The sequence below is a fragment of the Pituophis catenifer genome, unplaced genomic scaffold, assembly GCF_029215685.1.
Source record: "Pituophis catenifer annectens isolate HBS135680 unplaced genomic scaffold, rPitCat1.0.hap2 SCAF_17, whole genome shotgun sequence".
In the NCBI taxonomy this organism is placed as follows: domain Eukaryota; kingdom Metazoa; phylum Chordata; class Lepidosauria; order Squamata; family Colubridae; genus Pituophis; species Pituophis catenifer.
In genome coordinates this window covers 10118024-10136219 of record NW_027256897.1, presented here as the reverse complement: position 1 = coordinate 10136219, position 18196 = coordinate 10118024, and the positions used below count along the sequence as shown (strand labels likewise).

At 47.8% G+C, this 18196-nt stretch overlaps 1 protein-coding gene across 1 annotated transcript in view; it reads right to left on the bottom strand.

The window, feature by feature from the left end:
* Window positions 1-18196, bottom strand: part of PBX3 (PBX homeobox 3) — a 113101-nt gene that overhangs the window by 3058 nt on the left and 91847 nt on the right. The window contains 6 exon segments of the mRNA XM_070955545.1: window positions 4091-4180; window positions 5820-5932; window positions 7611-7743; window positions 7745-7777; window positions 16042-16177; window positions 17334-17524. Of these exon segments, the coding sequence (XP_070811646.1) occupies window positions 4091-4180; window positions 5820-5932; window positions 7611-7743; window positions 7745-7777; window positions 16042-16177; window positions 17334-17524 (696 nt within the window).

Sequence of the window (18196 nt, the reverse complement as noted above, 5' to 3'; positions counted from 1 at the left end):
ACTCAACCCCCAAAAAGAAAGATATGACATTTCCAGTGGTGGGGAGGGAGGGTGGGGAAGGGGGAGGAGAAGGAGGAGAGGGGAGGAAAAAAAAAAGATTTGAGCGTTTAATGGGATTTTCCCCAACCTCCCTCTCCAGCGAATGTTTTCAATCCCTTTGAAAATCATTGATATTTGCTCCGCCGGCGAGTGAGAAGCTGGAAAGGAGGAAGAGGAGGGAAGGGGGAAAATATTTCCGAATACTGCTCAGATGCAGAATTCTGCTGGAGATGCTACTCCGTCCTGGCTCTTTGGAACTCTTATTTTCGCACGCTACCCTGTCACTGATGATGTTAGCTAGTTGGGTCATGGAACGTCTGCAAGAAAGCAAGCAAGCTCAGAGAGCGTTAAGGACCTCGCAGTTTTTCCTCCTCTTCCCCCTCCTTCTCCTCTCCTCCACCACCTCTTCCTCCTCCTTCGCTCCATAAACCCCACTTCTTTTTAGCACTGATGATGTTAGATAGTTGGGTCATGAAATGTCTGCAAGAAAACAAGCAAGCTCAGAGAGCATCAGGGACCTCACGCTTCTCCTCCTCCTCCTCCGCTTCCACAATCCCTTCCTTTTAGCACTGATGATGTTAGCTAGTTAGGTAATGAAACGTCAATCGTGCTCAGAGAGCCCCAAGGATCCCTCATTTCAACCCTAAACTACAAAACATTCTCCGGATGGACCAGCATGACTTACAGCCATAATTCCAGTTTCAATTATAGTCGTAAGTTGAGAACTACCTGTACCACAAGATACAGAATCGGTAGAATAAGCGTCTCTTGGGCTTTATACCTCAAAGTTGTATCCTCCTCCTCCTCCTATATTTCCGTAATCAAATGGAATAATTCTAAGCATAGTAAATAACTTTAGTAACATCCAGAACGGTAACACGGCTTATACCGGTAGTCCTCGATTTATGACCCCCAGTTAAGTCCAAAACGTCTATTGCTAAGCGAGACAGTTGTTAAGTGAGTTTTGCCCCGTTTTAAGACCTTTCTTGCCACCGTTGTTAAGTGAATCCCTGCAGGTGTTAAGTGAGTCACATGATTGTTAAGTGAATCTGGCTTCCCCGTTGGCGTGGCTTGGCTTGAAGGAGGGGAGTGGTCCGTATTTGGCGACAACACGCAGAGAGCTATCGGCTTCAATGCTGAGTTTCACGGCGGTCCCTGACGGTGTTTTTATGCCTATTTTAAGGGACAAACCAGGGATGAAATTCAGCTGGTTCTATCCGAACTGGTAGCGGCGGCTGCGGGAGGCTCCGCCCACCCACGCGGACGTCATCACGTCCCTTGACGTGACGATTTTCCACCTCTGCGCATGCGTAAGAAGGCTTTGCGAATGGCCCCCCCCCCGCGCCTGTCCGCATATTTGCGAACCGGTAGGGAAAGTAAGTGAATTTCACCCCGGGACAAACGTCGCCTAGAATTTTTAGAATCAGGCAGCAAGGAAATCGCAATCGGTAAACAATCCACACAGAAGTGCCTTTTCATGAGGCAACTGGAGTTTCTGGTTAGTTAGAAAGCCCTAGGCTCTTGGAAAAGCTGAGGACAACCATGATCTGGATGACTGAGAATCTCCATAGGTGAAGGTAAAGGTTCCCCTCGTTCCCGACTCTAGGGGGCACTGCTCATCTCCGTTTCAAAGCCGAAGAACCAGACGTCTCCGTGGTCATGTGGCCGGCATGACTCAATGCCAAAAGTGCACAGAACGCTGTTCCCTTTGCACCAAAGGTGGTCCCTGTTTTTCTACCTGCATTTTTTTTACCTGCTTTCGAACTGCTAGGTTGGCAGAAGCTGGGACAAGTCACGGGAGCTCACCCCCGTCATGCGGCGCTAGGGATTCGAACCACTGAACCGCCGACCTTTCGGTCGACAAGCTCGGTGTCTTAGCCGCTGAGCCACCGCGTCCCTTAGAGATTCTCCATAGACAAAGAATCTGATTCTGCAAAGAATCAAAATTCAGCCTGTAGCTGGTCCTTCCATAAAGGAAAATGATGTCCGGTAGTTTCCGATGCTACCATCATTTATTTTTTTAACTGGAAAAGGACATTTGTGTGTGTGTGTGAGAGAGAGAGATATTAATGCCTCTTGTGTGTTTGTGTGTGTTTAAAAACACAAAGCCTTTAATGGACCCGTCCTGACGGTAGCTCCTCCAACCCGCCACTCAGCTTCGTCTCCTTTTGCTTATCAATAACAAGGACAGATAACCTTTCTACCCCCAAAGTGACAGCTTTCCTCCCCCCCCCACCCCCAAAATGGGGAGACAAGGACGGATTCATTACCGGCAACAGCGAAGAAGGACGAGCTGACCTCAGCTGCAGAAAAACCAGGCCAGAGAAATTTCTCCCGGGAGCTTTCTAAGGCAAGATGCAACCACCAAACTTTATTCTTTAGTTTCCCGTCCTTCGGATTGCTTTCCTACACAAGGGCTCTCGAGGTCACCAGTCATGTCCTTCTCCATCTCTAGGTTGAGGCCTCCATTTTCCCTGCCAGAAGATGCTCGTTTTGGACCAGCTACCCTGTTTCCCCCAAAATAAGACATCCCCTGATAATAAGCCCAGTCGGCAATGGCAATAAGGCCAAGCACTTATTTCAGGGTTCAAAAATATATAAGACAGGATCTTATTTTTGAGGAAACACGGTATCTATCATATCTATCTACTGTCTCTATCTTCTATCTTCTATCTATATCGTTATCTATCTATCTATCATCTATCTATCTATCTATCTATCTATCTATCTATCTATCTATCTATCTATCTACCTACCTACCTACCTACCTACCTGCCTACTTATTTATCTATCTATCTATCTATCTATCTATCTATCTATCTATCTATCTATCTATCTATCTATCTATCTATCCTGTTTTCCCCAAAATAAGACATCCCCTGATAATAAGCCCAATCGGTCTTTTGAACACATGGCAATAAGGCCAAGCACTTATTTCAGGGTTCAAGAAAATATAAGACAGGGTCTTATTTTTGGGGAAACATGGTATTTAAAATTAAAATTAAACTCGGAGGGGTTTAAATACCAGATCAAAAGAGAAGGAACGGATTAGCTCCGAAATTTCTCATCTTTTTATTATTATTATTTTCCCTTCCCCCCTAACCTTTCTGGTTCAGTTTGATGGGAAGGGGGGAAAAAAAAAAAAGAGAGAGAGAGACACTTTGTTTGAAGGAGAGAGAAAAATCCCCTGCTTATGTTAATGTCCCAGCAAAAATGCAGAGCTGTTTCCCTCCCCCCCCCCCCTGTCCGTGGATCGAAAGACGCAAAGTGAAGGAGAAGGAAGGGAGAATTTGTCTCTGGACAAAGGAGGCCGGAGTGAGTGCGGAGATCCTGCATGAACTTTGGTCCAAGAGACTTCCGAGCTTCTGTGACATCCGGAATGACGGAGTTGGAAGGGACCTTGGAGGTCTTCTAGTCCACCCCCTGGCTTGAGCATAAGACCGTAAACCATTTCAGAATAAATGGTTGTCCAATCTCTTCTTAAAAGCCTCCAGTGATGGAGCACTCACAACTTCTGGAGGCAAGTCGTTCCACTGGTTAATTGTTCTCACTGTCAGGGAATTTCTCCTTAGTTCTAAGTTGCTTCTCTCCTTGATTAGTTTCCATCCGTTGCTTCTTGTCCTGCCTTCAGGTGCTTTGGAGAATAGCTTGACTCCCTCTTCTTTGGGGCAACCCCTGAGATATCGGAAGACTGCTATCATGTCTCCCATAGTCCATCTTTTCATCAAACTAGACATACCCAGTTCCTGCAACCGTTCTTCGTATGTTTTAGCCTCCAGTCCCTTAACCGTCTTGGTTGCTCTTCTCTGCATTCTTTCTAGAGTCTCCACATCTTTTTTTTACAATCAAGCTGCTTCTTCTCCCTCCCCCCTCCCCCAAATTTGATTTCAACCCAACATTCATAAACAATGTATATTGAGAAAGTCCAATAATCTCGCTGTTTTGGTGCCAGATCTTCAGAGCCACCGCCTCCCTGGCCAGAAGGAAGTGAGCATGTGGTGACTCAACCCACCTCTGGCCCAAAGGATGCCGTCCCACCGACGGAACTCACATTTAAATTATGTGGACTGTACAGTGAATTTCCTCCCAAACCGTCACTGTATCCTCCCGTCTGATTGATAACATGACGCAGGGTATCCACCTGCAGCAGAAAACACAAGGAAGGAGAATGTGTTGGCTTGCCCACAAATGAACTTTCTTAACAATGCAGAGCTATTTTTGAGATGGAGAACGGAAAGGGGAAGAGTTGTGTCTTTCTCGCAAACTGTTCCTGGAGAAAGAACGACGGATGCCCACAGGACTAGAATCTTCACTTGCCCCTTTTTGGTTTTTTACTTAACAAACCACTCCAGCATTGGCTAGCCAAGTTGTTGATAAGACTGAGTTTTGCGCAGCGTGTCGTTTTGACACATCCACAGCCCGGGTGAGTGTAAGTCGAAAAGGACAGGGAGGAGGAGGAGAGAAGGAGATGTTGCAAATAGTAGAGGAGAAGGAGGAGGAGGAGGAGATAGGAGCAAATAGAGGAGGAGGAGGAGGAGGAGGAGGAGGAGGAGGAGGAGGAGGAGGAGGAGGAGGAGGAGGAGAAGGAGAAGGAGGAGAAGGAGGAGAAGGAGAAGAAGAAGAAGAAGAAGAAGAAGAAGAAGAAGAAGAAGAAGAAGAAGAAGAAGAAGAAGAAGAAGAAGAAGAAGAAGAAGAAGAGGATGATGATGATGATGATAGAGGAGGATCAAGAGAAGGAGGAGAAGGAGAAGGAGAAGGAGAAGGAGATGATGACTATGATGATAGAGGAGGATGAGGAGAAGGAGAAGGGGAAGGAGAAGGAAAAGGAAAAGGAGAAGGAGAAGGGGAAGGGGAAGGAGAAGAAGACTATGATGATAGAGGAGGATGAAGAGAAGGAGGAGAAGGAGAAGGAGATGATGACTATGATGATAGAGGAGGATGAGGAGAAGGAGAAGGAGAAAGAGGAGAAGGAAAAGGAAAAGGAAAAGGAGAAGGAGAAGGGGAAGGGGAAGGAGAAGGAGAAGGAGAAAGAGGAGAAGAAGAAAATGATGATAGAGGAGGAGGAGGAGAAGGAGAAGAAGAAGAAGACTATGATGATAGAGGAGAAGGAGGAGAAGGAGGAGAAGGAGAAGGAGAAGGAGGAGAAGGAGAAGAAGAAGAAGAAGAAGAAGAAGAAGAAGAAGAAGAAGAAGAGGAGGAGGAAGAAGATGATTTAAAGGGAAAACTGCTCTGCTTCGCCAGAACAAAAACCACACACCAACACAACAGCAGCAGAGGGCAAAGCCACACCAAAACCAAATCAACAACAGCTTTCAGATCGACACCCAGACAAACCGCGCGCCCAACCCGAGGCCACCAGGCCAAGCCAGAGCCGAACTGCATTCACAAAGTTTGTAAAACTTTCAAATGGGAGGCGGGGGAAGAACGGGGGGAAGGCATCCAGCTTTTCCACTGGGACAAAAATCCGGTGCTCCGAAAGATCAAATGTCGGCTTTGGCCGTATGCCGAAGACCAGAAGCGTGCCGAATTGTGCGTGGAGGCGTGAACCGGTTGGATTTATTTTTTTTTCCTCCATAACCCCCGAGGTTGGAAGGTGAAATTTGCGGTTGGATTGTTCCTTGGTTCTCTTCCCCCTATATTTGCTTTTGTTTCATTTTTTTTTTTTTTTAATCAAGCCCAAACCAGACCCTACCACCTACGCCCTAATTTAGCGGGGGTGTCGGAATTTTTTTTTCGTTTTTTTTTTTTCATTTTTTTTTTCATTTTTTGTTGTCTCCTACCTGTGATTGCACATTGGCTCCAACTTGAGACCCCTGGTAAGTCTCCCCATTCAGATTCTGTATGTTCATGAACATGTCCCCAGAATTAGGAAGGTTAAAAGAACCGGAAGTACCTGGAAAACGAAAGAGTTAGCGGAGCTGAATCAACGAGAGGGCAGCAAAGAACACGGGCGTGCAGACCCCCTCCCTGAGATTTCTGAAAGGCATGGGGGTGAGGGGGCTGGGAATGCGGAGGAAGAGGAGAGGGGCCAAGGGAGGAAGCTAAAAAAAAAAAAAAACTGGTTGGGTTGAAGAACCAGGACCTGCTCAAGCTATGGAGGGCCATTGGGGAGCTCCAAGTTGGCATGGAAAAGGGAGAAGCAGATGTCCCTGTTGTGGCCGGCCCTGGAATCAGAGGAGGAGGAGGAGGAGGAAGAGGAAGAGGAGTGGGAGTCAGGGTCAGCATCAAGGCAACCTGAGAGCTCCAAGGGGCAAGAAGGAATAGAGCTGGCAGAGAGAGAGAGAGAGAGAGAGAGACAGAGACAGAGACAGAGAGAAAGAGAGACAGACAGAGACAGACAAGAGACAGACAGACAGAGAGACAGACAGAGACAGACAGACAGAGAGACACAGAGACACAGAGAAAGAGAGACAGAGACAGAGAGGGACAGAGAAAGAGAAAGAGAAAGAGAAAGAGAAAGAGAAAGAGAAAGAGAAAGAGAAAGAGGAAAGAGAAAGAGAAAGAGAAAGAGAAAGAGAAAGAGAAAGGGGGGGACAGAGACAGAGACAGAAGACAGACAGAAAGAGAGAGACACAGAGAGAGACAGAGAGACAGTGTGTGTGTGTGTGAGAGAGGAGAGAGGGAAAGAGGGAGGGATTGAAGTCCATTAACATGGTTATTAATGATGAAGGGAAGAAAGAGTGAGAAAAAGAGAGAGTGATAGAAAGAGAAAGAGAGAGAAAGAGAACAGGGAAAGAGAACAAGAGAGAGAGAGGGAGGGAGGGAGAGAGAGAGAGAGAGAGAGAAGAGGAGCCTGGGCCATCCATCAGCCCTCAGATGGAGAGTCAACAGCCCCCAGGTCTGGAGGTGGCTGATGAGGAGGAGGAGGAACAGCTGGGTCCAGTGCCTGATGCACAGATGCACAGAAGCAGAGGAGAGGAGAGCAGTGGAAATCTATGGGCCGGTCCTCGGGACGGAAAAGCCACCGCTGCTAGCGAAGCCCCACCCTAGCTCTGGGGATAAAAGGCAGGGGGCGGAGATGAATAGATGTCATCTCCTGGCTGAACAGACGTGTTAGCCTGCTGTGAGGGAGAAACTTTTTGCCGGGGCTGCTGGCGCTCCTAATAAAGGACCGATCGATTGATTTCAGAGGGTTTTGGGGAGCTGGGTCAGAGAAGAGTCCCATTCTCTGGGCTTCAAACTCCCGGAGACGACGGCAAGTGGGCCAGGGGTGGGGGGAAATACTTTTTTTGTCGTGGTGATGGTTTTACTGGGGTTGTTACCAAGAGAGTTCCCTCCCGAGACAGAGGGACGACAGCATCATCCTGGCTGCAGAGGACAAGAGTTCCAGGTCTGGCTATTTTTGAAGAAGGTCCCATTGGAGGATTTACACCTCCGTTGGGTGAACCCCTCACCAATTCCTCAGCACTCGGTTGCTCCCATCGATGAGGACACCCCTGGCTTGACTCTAGGTGGCCTAGGGAGAAGGGTAGCCTCCCTTGCCTTCCGGATCTGTCTTTTTTCTTTTTTTCCTTTTTTTCCCCCCACCTCCTCCAAATGCCGTTTTTTAAAAGAAAGGCAGGGGACCTTACCAGAGTTTGGTGTGGTGGGCGAACTGGTCTGGTTGTTTTGCACAGCAGCGGCTACGGCGTGAGCTGCCGTCACGGCTGTTTTGGCAGCGTAAAGGTTGGCCTCCTCTTGAAACTTCCCGATGTTTTTCTTGTTACCTGATTCTCTTGTTGCCAAACCAGTTGGATACCTGGAAGGGGAGATGGGGGGGGAGGGGGGAGGGAGAGAGGGAAAGGGGGGGGAGGAGAGAGTGAGAATAAAAGAGAGAGGGAAGGAAGGAAGGAAGGAAGGAGGGGAAGGGAAGAAGAGATGAAAGGGGAAAAGAGGGAAGGGAAGGGAAGGGAAGGGAAAGGAAAGGAAAAAAGGGAAGGAGGGAAGGAAGGAAGGAAGAAGAGGAAGGAAAGAACAAATGAAAGGGGAAGGGAAGGATGAAAGAGGAAGGGGGAGGGGAGGGGAGGAAAGGAAAGGAAAGGAAAGGAAAGGAAAGGAAAGGAAGGAAGGAAGGAAAGGAAAGGAAAGCAGGAAAGGAAAAAGGACAGATGAAAGGGGAAGGGAAGGGAAGGGAAAGGAGAAAGGAAGGGAAGGGAAAGGAAGGGGAAGGGAAAGGAAAAAAGAAGGGAAGGAGGGAAGGGAGGAAGGAAGAAGGGGAAGGAAAAGAACAGATGAAAGGGGAAGGGAAGGATGAAAGAGGAAGGGGAGGGGAGGTGAAGGGAGGGAGAGGAAAGGAAAGGAAAGGAAAGGAAAGGAAAAAGGAAAAGAAAGGAAAGGAAAGGACAGATGAAAGGGGAAGGAAAGGAAAGGAAAGGACAGATGAAAGGGGAAGGAAAGGAAAGGAGGAAAGGAAAGGAAAGGAAAGGAAAGGAAAGGAAAGGAAAGGAAAGGAAAGGAAAGGAAAGGAAAGGAAAGCAGGAAAGGAAAAAAGGACAGATGAAAGGGGAAGGGAAGGGAAGGGAAAGGAGAAAGGAAGGGAAGGGAAAGGAAGGGAAGGGAAAGGAAAAAAAGAAGGGAAGGAGGGAAGGGAGGAAGGAAGAAGGGGAAGGAAAGAACAGATGAAAGGGGAAGGGAAGGATGAAAGAGGAAGGGGAGGGGAGGTGAAGGGAGGAGAGGAAAGGAAAGGAAAGGAAAGGAAAGGAAAGGAAAGGAAAGGAAAGGAAAGGAAAAAGGAAAAGAAAGGAAAGGAAAGGACAGATGAAAGGGGAAGGAAAGGAAAGGAAAGGACAGATGAAAGGGGAAGGAAAGGAAAGGAGGAAAGGAAAGGAAAGGAAAGGAAAGGAAAGGAAAGGAAAGGAAGAGGAAAGAGAACACTGGGTTGAGTATGATTTGCTCAACATTTGTGGGCACCTGATTGGTATATCCTGGCTCCAACTAGGGATATACTCCCGCTGGATGACCAGATGTCTTGATGTACCATGCCTGGATTTAATGCCCAGCCTGCTGCTTTCTTTTTCATATTTTTCTGAATGTTGGGCCAGCCTTCCTCCCATCTCCAGAAAAACCACAGAAACAAATAGACGCGACCTTCGCTGGCAACGGGAGAAGGCAGGAGGGACAGGGGGGGTGGGCTTCTGGAGGTTTGCAGGGGTTCGGGGAAAACCTCTAGCTAAGATTCTATGTGTCAGGTTTCAATGTCATCTCAAATAAATTGCACTCCCAAACAATTAATCTTTGCTGAAATATTCCATTTATTGAGTACGACAGATCTGGCCCCGACTTCGTCATAGCCGATACTAACCCTCTGACTCCCAAAACCTTCCCTTTCCATTCCCCAATTCTCATCTTCTCATTGGCCATCTTCCAAGTCAGTCTTCCCAGCTTCTGACCTCAGCCCACAGGAATGTCCCCCTCCCATCCCATCTCCTGGGGGATATTATCTACAGAGAAAATAAGTAGGTGAAAAGTCAAGCCTCGTCTCCTCCTTTTTATGGCAGCATCAGAATGCTGACATCATGCAGTTCAGAGAACCCCCAAATCCCACTCCTGGCTAGCCCCGCCCACCCCACCACGCCCCTCCCAGGAGTCCCCATGCGGCCCGTTTTGGATGCAGGTAAGTGCAGGGCATGCAGGGAAGGTGAAAAACAGGCCTATCGGAAGTTCAGAAAGGCCAGAAACAGGCCCAGAGGGCCTCCGGAGCCTGGGGAGGCCATTTTCGCCCGAACAAAGCCTCCGGAGCCAGGGGAGAGCAAAAACGCCCCCACCCCGCTGTGGTGCAGGAGGCCAACTAGGCCACACCCACTGTGGCCACGCCCACCCAGCAACTGGGCAGACCCCACCCCTGAGGAGGGAGCATAAAAAGGACCAAAAAAAAAAGAACTCCTCCAACCAGCAATTGTCTTTTCGGTGGTGGGAGTAAAAACAACCTCTCAACCTGGCCTGCGGATAGACCTGCGTGTTTGCAAAAAAACAAAAGGGGGGAAAAGAAAAATAATCATCACAGCCCACCAACCCTTATTTGGCATCAATGCATGAAATGTTGCATGGTGGCCTCACTTGCCTGGCTGAGTCAACCTTGAGCCGCTCAGAATCAAACTGCTGGCGGTGGGCAGAGTTAGCCTGCAATAGCCCTTAGACTTATATACCACTTCATAGTGCTTTTACAGGCCGGTTTACAGAGTCAGCCTATGCCCCCCAACAATCTGGGTCCTCATTTGACCCACCTCGGAAGGCGGGAAGGCCAAGTCGGCCTTGAGCCTGGTGAGATTCGAACTGCCGAACTGCAGCTAGCAGTCAGCTGAAGTCGCCTGCAGTACTGCACTCTAACCACTGCGCCACCTCGGCTCTCTGTAGATCCGAAAGAGTTTGGCTCTCTTGACCAGGCCATCAAATTACTCCAACTGAAACAAAGGCCGCCTCTGAGCCCCCTTATCATCTTAAAAGCAAGCAGGAAAACCCTCGCTACCATCATCCTGGCCTTAGCTCTCCCCGAAATTAATGAAAACCCTCCGAGCTTCGAAGGCAATAAGCAAAGGTGCATCCTTTGGCCCGCCGAATTCCCAAGACGGCCCGCTGGAGTATTACATATATTGCACTTAATATTACCTTGTCAGTCAGGAAGCAATAAAGCATTAATGAAAGCCGGGCAAATAATTACTACGGACAATCCAATTATGGCTTTTATTAACAGTTTCATAATTGCAGAATCTCTATACGTCAAGCAGATTGTCTGTGGATATATAAGAAATCGGGGCGTTTATGCCCACCTCCGGACCAATCCAGCAATGGCCATCACTAATAAAGGCTTGTTTAATTCACAGTAAAAAAAATTTAATATCCCCGCAGCCTAGGGAAGGCAGATTTGCTCGACATCAGATTGTTTCCACCCTTCCAGTCTCCCTAGTTCTTAATCTTTAATATCAAGGCAATTAAAATTAATGGCCACTCATCCATAGCTACTGTGGGCAGTGTTGTCTTTGCTATCCATTGTTTGATGGGATTACCAAGAGGTTAAACTAACAAGCAAAGTTTAATTGGAAGCAATGAAAGGCACAGTGGATCGTACATTATGTTTAACCTGCGCTAGGCAACCCCAGGAATATCAAAGTCAGGGCTGCCGGCCTCCTCCCAGTTAAAAAATAAAACTAAAACTAAAACTAAGAATATAAAATAAAATAAAATAATAAAATAAAATAAAACAGTAAAATAAAATAAAATAAAATAAAATAAAATAAAATAAATAAAATACAATACAATAAAATAAAATAAAATAAATTGCAATGCAATGCAATGCAATGCAATGCAATGCAATGCAATGCAATGCAATGCAATGCAATGCAATGCAATGCAATGCAATGCAATGCAATGCAATACAATACAATACAATACAATACAATACAATACAATTGAGGACCCAGTTTGTGGGGGCAATAAGCTGACTTTGTATAAATATACAAAAGGATGAAGGCTATTGCTTAACGCATTGTAAGCCGCCCTGAGTCTCCGGAGAAGGGCGGCATATAAATCAAAATTAAAAAATAAATTAATTTTTTTTAAAAAATACAATGCAATGCAATGCAATAAAGTAAAGCCAAAACATCTACAATAGTGTTTTTAATGCCAGCGTCTCCTTCTAAGCAAGCCTTATTCCCTCAACTAAATTCAAAAGGCAGCCGACAGAGTAGAGCACGGACACCTTCCTGCTGTGCACGAGAAGTGGGGGAAAAACAACAATCCACACAGTTTGCAATTTAGGTGAGTCAACTATCATCAAAGCCAAGGTTAACTCCAGCCTATAGTTTGTTCTTCTTCTGAACTACCTCCGAACACACCTAGGCGTTGGCTGAAAGCAAAAGGATTTGAGAGCCACATTTAAAAAAAAAAAAAGAAAAATACCACCAAGCCACCCGTTTTCTCTTGAAAGCAAACAAATGAAATCTTTATGAATGTTGGATGTCTGGATACACGCGTGTGGCAGCTATGGAGCCCTCCAAATAAAACATTCGCTCTAAAACTGCCCCTAAATTTCACAAGATGGTCTTTTAAAGCCTCCTGAACACAAAGAACGGATCTTCCCTTCTCCTTTCAACGTTGTCTTGCAGGCAAACCACTTCAGGGGGGGTTCTTGTCCTTTGCAAACCTTTTCCAGGAACCTGGGTGTCCTTTGATGACAAAGAGCCGCCATTAAGCAACACCAAGCCTTAACCGAATTGCCGTCGCGAGCGGAAGAGTCGCAGATGGCTTTTGCCTTCCTTTCCAAGAAATATGAAGTAATGCAAAATGTTAACAGGCCTGGGCCGTGGCTTGCAGAAGTCAATAAAGAGGTCCGAAATCGAATCAAGTTCCTCTCCTTGACGTAGGCGCTGTTCAGAACCATCGGAGAAGGCATCGCTCTCGAGAAACGGGATTTGCAAAAAAAAAAAAGAGAGGACTTCAGGAAAGAGTTCCTGGAATCCCACTGCCACCACGCGGGGTCCCTTGACCCCTTTCCCTAGGAAGAGGAGCTGGTGCTGAGTGCCAAGGCCGGCAGCTGTCCTACAGCTCAGGACGCCTGGACCTTTTCTCCAGCCAGATGTAGGACTTGCTGCCCAGGGGATGGGCTTCAAAAATTTTAGCAATGGGTTCTCTGCCTGGTTGCTGTCATGGGTGTGGCCTAGTCGGCCTCCTGCACCACGGCAGGGTAGGTGGCATTTTTGCCCTCCCCAGGCTCCAGAGGTTTTTCTTGAGCCTCCGGGAGGGTGAAAACGGCCTCCCCAGCCTCTGGAGGCCCTCTGGAGGCCGGCCTTCCCGAACCTCCGGTAGGCCCATTTTTCACCCTCCCCAAGCCTCCGCGCACACCCTGCACTTAACTGCATCCAAAACGGGCCACGTGGGGACTCCTGGGAGGGGAGGGGAGGGGTGGGCGGGGCCAGCCAGGAGTGGGATTCGGGGGGGTTCTCCGAACTGCACAGAATCTTAACTAGAGGTTCTCCCGAACCCCTGCGAACCCCCAGCATCTCACCCCTGCTGCTGCCCCTTCAGACAAGAAGCAGAAGAAACTCAAACCAAAGTTTGATTCCACCATTGGCCAAGAATGCCGGGCTCTCTTGGTTTCTCGGCAATGACCACGCTTTCGTCTCCTTCATGCATGTTAGAAGTTTTATTTGGGGGGGTAGGGGGTAGGATGAATAGATACATCTATGCAATGCCCCATTTTTCATTTAAACAAACTATCTGCGCATTCAAAAGCCCAGCCGACATCACTCTGCTCCCAGTCGCTGAAAGCCAATTAATTAATTGGGCTTAACTGTGTATTACATTTCAAAACAATACCCTCGCACTGATTCATCACGTTAATTGCAATGCTAAATTTTCAAAAAGGCCATAAATTATTGTTAAATCGAAAAGACGCGCAACTTTGGGGAGAAGGACGCCAAAGCATTCTTGTTTGATCTTGGGATGGGAAGGAGATTGTACAATTGCCATTGTAATCGACTCGTAGAAAATGTAAGCCCGATTTCGTGTATATATATATATATATATATATATATATATATATATATATATATATATATATATATATATATATATATATATATATATATTTGTTTTCTGAGGTTTTTGCGGGTATTTGTATGTAGGTCTTTGGTTATTCGGGTTTTCTCCCGCGTAAAATTGGAAGTGTCTTGGCGACGTTTCGACGAAGTCTCATTCGTCATCTTCAGGCTGGTGTTTTCGGCTTCGTGCTTCTAGGAGCAAGGAAGAAGCACCTAGAAGCACGAAGCCGAAAACACCAGCCTGAAGATGACGAATTCTATATATATATATATGTAGCAGAGATCAGCACCAGAAAAATCAGAAGCCGGCAGGAATATCGAAAATCGGAGACAAAGAGCAGAAAAGATAGACTGTATTTTGGCCGTCAGTTCTCCGGGATGGTGGGGAGCTGCCTGCTCACATTGCAAATAAGATTCTGATCTTGGTGGTGCATCGGCATCGTTCTTCTGGGTTTCTCTTCTTCTGCTGCCGTGTTCAAATTTCCGTGACCGTAAGAGGAAGACGGGCAAGTCGCCGGAAAACCCAAGTTTTTTTTCTCCCACTCGCTTTCGCTCTAGCCACAAAGGAACAATGCTGGACAGGGTTCAAGTAGGCCACAGAGAATTCCTTCCTTCCTAGCACATAATTAGGCGATCCACATGAGTAGGCCTCCTTTACAAAGGCCAATCATATCATATGTGAGGCTGGCTTTTAAATTCTAATTAGCCGCTCTCTGGGCATGTTTCCCCCCACTCCCACCCCACCCTCTATCAGCCAGAAGGCACGAGCGAAGGCAGAGCTTTTGCGGCACGAAGATGGGAATCGACCCGTCTTGGAGCCGCTTAGCTTGTCCAAGAGACGGCAACTCCCCACCGCCAAGTTCTTGGGCACGGGGCAACCGAAAAACAATCATGGGTTCAACTCTGAGCAAAGTGATGAAGCGTCCGCTGGCAAGAAAACGACAGCCAAGAAAAGAACATAGGATACTCAAAAACGCTGATTTTTAGGAAAGAGCAGTGGTGGAATTCAATTTTTTTGTTTACTACCCGTTCTGTGGGTGTGGCTTGGTGGGTGTGGCAGGGGAAGGATACTGCAGAATCTCCATTCCCTCCCCACTCCAATGGAAGGATATTGCAAAATCCCCATAACTTCCCAACTCCAGGGGAAAGATACTGCAGAATCTCCATTCCCACCCCACTCCAGGGGAAGGATACTGCAGAATCTCCATTCCCTCCCCACTCCAGGGGAAGGATACTGCAAAATCTTCATTCCCACCCCACTCCAGGGGAAGGATACTGCAGAATCTCCATTCCCTCCCCACTCCAGGGGAAGGATACTGCAGAATCTCCATTCCCTCCCCACTCCAGGGGAAGGATACTGCAGAATCTCCATTCCCTCCCCACTCCAGGGGAAGGATACTGCAAAATCTTCATTCCCACCCCACTCTAGGGGAAAGATACTGCAAAATCCCCACTCCCTCCCCACTCCAGGGGAAGGAAACTACAAAATCCCCATTCTCTCCCCACTCCTGGGGGAAAGATACTGCAAAATCCCCATTCCCTCCCCACTCCTGGGGAAAGGATATTGCAAAATCCCCATTCCCACCCCACTCCAGGGGAAGGATACTGCAAAATCCCCACTCCCTCCCCACTCCAGGGGAAGGAAACTGCAAAATCCCCATTCCCATCCCCACTCCTGGGGAAAGGATATTGCAAAATCCCCATTCCCACCCCACTCTGGGGCCAGCCAGAGGCAATATTTGCCGGTTCTCTGAACTACTCAAAATGTCCGCTACCGGTTCTCCAGAACCTGCTGGATTTCACCCCTGGCTGGAAGGGAGTGGGGTTTGAAGGGAGGAGGAGAAGACTGTGGGGTCCTTGGTGCCCTCTGAGCTGAGTTGTTTTCTTGCAGACATTTCATTACCCAACTAGGTCATGTCATCAGGGCTGGAAGGGAGTGGGATTTGCTCTCTGTTTACCTAGAGTAGCTTACCCTGTCGGTATTGGTGGGAGTCTTTTTGGTGGTTCCATGATTAGGCTCTCATTTACTGTTTGATTGCTTTGTCTGAGAGCACCAAGGACCCCCAGTATTCGAACCCTTTGGCACAAACATCTCTCTTCTGTGGGGTCTTGACTGGCATTTCCACTGATTTTGAATCTTCAGGGTACTTCAACTACTGGGTTTAGTTGGTGGGGCTGGTCAAGAGTGGCTTGTCACCTGAGGAGCATTTCACCCAGGAAAGGACCATTAAGGAAGCTTCTGAAGGCCCCTCAGGAGTCAAGGAACCATGAAAGAAACTCTCTGCTGCTCATCCCATTGGCCAAGAGGAGAGAGGGGCAGTTATCACTACTACAACAAGGAGCAGAACAACACAAGAAGGGCAATTTTAATTTCAGAAATGGCAACGGTTCTCACAAGGGGAACCTACCTATCGCTAAATGTCTTCTCTCTCTCTCTCTCACACACACACACACACACACACACGCACACGAAGGAGTCAAGGTTTACCTGCGATACTGTGATGCTGCATTTCTTTGCCAGCTCTTCTTTGGCTTCTTCGCTGGGGTAGGGGTTGCTGAGGTGCGAGTAAAAATACTCATTCAGGATTTCTGTGGCTTGTTTACTGAAGTTGCGCCTTTTTCGCCTAAGAGCAGAGCAGAGGAGGGGAGAGAGGAGAGGAGAGGGAAGGGGAGAGGGGAAAAGAGGGAGGGGGAGAAGAGGGGGAGAGGGAAAGAGGGGGAGAAGGAGAGGAAGAGGGGGAGAAGGAAAGGGCGAGGGGAAAAGGCGGAGAGGGAGAGGGAGAGGGAGGGAGGAGGAAGAAGGATGGAAGGAAGGAAGGAAGGATAAAAAGGAATGAAGGAAGAAAGGATAAAAAGGAAGAAAGGAGGGAGGGAAGGAAGATGGAAGAATAAAAGGAAAGAAGAAAGATGGAAGGATAAAAGGAAAGAAGAAAGATGGAAGGATAAAAGGAAGGAAGATGGAAGGATAAAAGGAAGGAAAGAAAGGAAGGAAGGATAAAAAGGAAGGAAGGAAGGAAGGGAAAGAGAAAGAGAGAAATCCCACAGGTGAGACAATGACAACATCAGGGGCAACCAGGGACAATCTTAACAGGAAGATTTGGGGTGGCTACTAAAATTGAGGCTTTTTCCTGCTGGCTGGGAAATTTTGGGAATTGAAGTCCACAAGTCTTCAAAGTTGCCAAGTTCGGAGAGCCTTCTTCTAGAAGCACCAGGAAAAAAAAAATTGACCTGGGAAGTGGACCTTCGGAAAACGAGGTTGAAGCAGGCAACTTGGGAAACAAGGCTTTTGAGGTCTGCCATGATGGCAGAAGGCACGTGGTGGCTCAGTGGCTAAGACGCTGAGCTTGTCGATCAAAAGGTCGGCAGTTCAGCGGTTTGAGTCCCTAGTGCCACATAACGGGGTGAGCTCCCGTGACTTGTCCCAGCTTCTGCCAACCTAACAGTTCGAAAGCACGTAAAAAATGCAAGTAGAAAAATAGGGACCACCTTTGGTGGGAAGGGAACAGCGTTCCGTGCGCCTTTGTCATTGAGTCATGCTGGCCACATGACCACGGAGACGTCTTCGGACAGCGCTGGCTCTTCGGCTTTGAAACAGAAATGAGCCCCGCCCTCTAGAGTCGGGAACGACTAGCACAAATGTGCGAGGGGAATTTTTACCTTTTACGATGGTAGAACAAATGAGCTTCTCAAACTTCACTTTGCTTGCGAAGAGCTAGCAGAAACAATCCTTCCTGATCTACCAAAACCCCCCCAGCCAAGAGATCTACTGGATCTACCCACCTGGCATCAAGGAACCGGGATCTCAAGATCATGACCGCTTCACAAGTGCTTTGCTTGAGCTGCATCTGGATGGAGCTGAATTTCCGATGGATGATCCCAACCATCCTCTCGATCTCTTTGGGGGAAATGGGCCGCGTTCGGCTCTGCTCTCGCAGGAGATTCATCACGTGGGTAGTGAATTCATTGCACGCCTGCAAGGGGGGGAGGGGAGGGGGGAGAGGAGAGAATGAGGAGGGATGCTTCGGGTAAACCCACAACATGTTTACTCCAAGTTCAGAAAACACAACGGATGTCCTCCAACGATCAGCAGTCAACCATGATTAGGGGACTGGAAACTAAAACATACGATGAACTGTTGCAGGAACTGGGCATGGCTAGTCTAGTGAAGAGAAGGACCAGGGGAGACATGACAGCATCTTCCAATATTTGAGGGGCTGCCACAGAGAGGAGGAAGGGGGTCAAGCTATTTTCCAAGGCACTTGAAGGCCAGGCAAGGAACAATGGATGGAAACTGAACAAGGAGAGATTCAGCCTAGAAATGAGGAGGAACTTTCTGACAGTGAGAACAATCAACCGATGGAACAGAAGTTGCCTTCGGAAGTTGTGGGAGCTTCATCCCTGGAGGCTTTCAAGAAGAGACTGGACTGCCATCTGTCAGAAATGGTGTAGAGTCTTCTCCTTGGATGGGGGGTTGGATTAGATGACCTACAAGGTCCCTTCCAACTCTGTAAATCTGTAAAGGATATTGAGACTCTAGGAAGAGTGCAGAGAAGAGCAACCAGGATGATGAGGGGACTGGAGGCTAAAACATACGATGAACGGTTGCAAGAACTGGGCATGGCTAGCCTAGGGAAGAGAAGGAC